General features: G+C 44.0%; 1 protein-coding gene across 1 annotated transcript; it reads left to right on the top strand.

The window, feature by feature from the left end:
* Nucleotides 1–539: 539 nt before the first annotated feature.
* On the top strand, nucleotides 540–1665 carry LOC147890293 (uncharacterized). The gene has a single exon (XM_087390885.1). It carries the CDS (start codon nucleotides 798–800, stop codon nucleotides 1398–1400), a length of 603 nt encoding a protein of 200 aa, XP_087247011.1. The 5' UTR covers nucleotides 540–797; the 3' UTR covers nucleotides 1401–1665.
* Nucleotides 1666–2791: the final 1126 nt, after the last annotated feature.

The raw sequence follows: 2791 nt of genomic DNA, 5'->3' as shown, positions 1-2791 counted from the left end.
GGCGTTGCATTCCCAAGGGGATCCAAACACTCTCATCCATTCAAATGGCCAAATGCCTTTATCACTTACTCTAGGGCATGGCATCCCCAAAGGAGAGAGGCAAATGCCCTTCGTAGAAAAACTTGCATATAACATGTATTCAAGGGATAGCATTTAAACCCCTTCATAGATATGAGGCCTACATTCCTTTCCAATTATAAAAGGCAAACACTTTATGATTTTGAAAATTAAAACACACCCCCTCTCTCTCTCTCTCTCTCTCTCTTTCTTTCTTTTTCCATCATGTGGGAAGAGTCCAAGGCATAATGAAGGGAGAGCAAAGCTAGGGCGTTGCATTCCCAAGGGGATCCAAACACTCTCATCCATTCAAATGGCCAAATGCCTTTATCACTTACTCTAGGGCATGGCATCCCCAAAGGAGCGAGGCAAATGCCCTTCGCCACTTACCATGTGAGCTCCCAAAGAGGGATTTTCTAAGTTGGGTGTGGAAGCATTTGTGATTTTCTCGTAGTTTTAACCTCGAGTTTGTGAATGCTCTCTTTTACCGACGGCGATTCTTAGAACTCATGTCTACTTTAATTCAAACTATTTACTTTGAACTTACTTTCTGTTCTCCTTGACACACCTTTACCTTCCTCGAAGTTCTTCTCCATCGCCATATCCTCTCGTTCTCCTTGTTCTTGTTTTGTTGTTGCTTCTTCCGCCATCCCTTGCTATTTCAATTGCTTTCGCAGATTTTTGTTCCGTCTTTCTTCTCTTTGATCCACTGCTTTCCTCAACCATCCACTTTCAGAAGCATGGGTAAGGGAGCCAAGGGCGCTTCCCTGCTTCGGAAAGAGCAGAAGCAGCTGGTTTGCATCGTGTGCACCGTCGTTTTGGTCATCATCATCGTCATCCTCGCTACACTCTACTTCTCCATCTTTAAGCCCAAAGACCCCAAAGTCCAAGTCCCAACGCTGCAATTGTTGTCCTTCAATGAAGTTGGAGATCCATCCACTGTCACCTCGCTTGATCTCAACCTGAATCTGCAGGTTTCCATGTATAATCCCAACAGGGCCACTTTCCGTGTAGAAGATGGCAGCACAGCTTGCTTGTATTACTATGGGTCTCAAGTTGGGTTCGCCTCAATTCCTCAATTCTCCATCCCATCGCAGTCATTTTCCTCGGTTGCTGTGGGCTTGACCGTGCAGAGCCCTCTCCAAGGACCTCCTCTCCATGCCGATGTTCTTGCAGGGATTCTGCCGCTCAATATCGCAGTTATAATCAGGGGCCATGTCACAACTCTTAACGTTTTCTCCCATCATTCGGATGTCATCTCCAAGTGCAGTGTCAATATTTCCTTCAACACCAGAGGTATCCAATCCTACACTTGCCACGGAAGCTACTCGCTCGATGATTGAGAACAACAATGGTGGCCAGGCCTATTTTACACTCTTGCGCTGGCATTCTGTTAAGCGCCAGTGTTGTCATTGTAAATTCTTGCCTATCAGGATGATGATCTGCGACATTGTTAATTGCCCAATGGTCAGGTAGCCCTGCTCTTACTCTCTAACGGGTATTTCTCTAGCCAAATGTACTGCGGTACCGCCTCTGTAATCAGATTGTCGCTACTAATTAATAGGGTGCAAGCTGAGAAGAATCGTCTTTGTGTTTATTACCGGCGTAATTAAGCCTTTGTCAAATTCCATATGCGTATTCTGATGAGTTTCTTTGGCATTTGGATTTTTTGTTATGATGCTTCCATGTTGTGGTTCAAATTCGAATTTTAGCGTTGAGGATTTGCAAACGAGTAGAAGAAAGGCCAAGCGGAGGGTCACTGCATGTATTCCGAAGGCTTGGAAGGTTCGTTTCGTGACGGGGAGAAGCCTTAAGTTCCCCTCCCGTTCCGCGGTGGATACAATTCTAACCGTCTCTACGTATCTCGGGGTGGGTTAGTCTCATCCTTTGCGGCTAGAATTCTAACATATTTGACAAGTATTTTCTTTTGCTGCTCTAAAATGTCAACCTATGTGTGAGTTTATGGCAACACGCTGCTAAGCCAGGCGTGTAATCTATGGATTACGTCACGGAAATTGGATCCATTGTGTACATAATGCTCAGTGTGAGGTGATTATATTCGCTGGTTTATTATGCGCGGACTGGCCGGGTTTGTTCAATTGTGTTTATCATTACTGTCGCGTCGTCAGATTGTTGATGAGTGAGTGAGTTTGCAAGTTTAGACTGTACGAGTGCAATGTGGATTTACAATCGTGAAAAGACGAAGCAAGTAAGCGTGTAAAGCATGAGATGCGCACTGCGATCGTGGGAGATCGGGATTCATGAGAGACTTGAGCATGCTGAGACGCATGCTTCTTCTGTCAGATACGTACAACAATAATGAATACCTCTTTTTATTTTTCCTTTCATTTCAAAGCAAAACTCGAGATTTTATTGATACCGCCCTTGCCTTTAGGTAGTTAACCGTTTCGTGAGCCCCGCTTAACAATAATTATAAATTTCAATTACTATACATTAGATGGCGAAGTTGAGGAAAAAAGGAGGGTAGTGGGGGGCGCATTACAAAGCATGTGAACCAAATAAAACATTTTTTTGATGACTTGCAAGTTAGGTTTTTTGCCAAGGTGACTTAATAAATGTACATTGTTCTTAGGACGTATTGAAGAATAACCTATTCACGCCTCTTTAAGAGCTACTAGCTTCTGGTCTTCTGTTCTTAAATGAATGATGCTTTCTTGCAGTAGCTTTTCCACTATTCTCTGCTCCAAGAGCGTCCCACCAAAGCAAGAAAGAG

Source organism: Dipteris shenzhenensis, chromosome 19 (genome assembly GCF_047967505.1).
Source record: "Dipteris shenzhenensis isolate YYH24624 ecotype China chromosome 19, Dip_SZ_1.0, whole genome shotgun sequence".
Classification (NCBI taxonomy): domain Eukaryota; kingdom Viridiplantae; phylum Streptophyta; class Polypodiopsida; order Gleicheniales; family Dipteridaceae; genus Dipteris; species Dipteris shenzhenensis.
The sequence above is the reverse complement of the archived record's forward strand: the minus strand, read 5'-3'. Positions and strand labels throughout refer to the sequence as shown.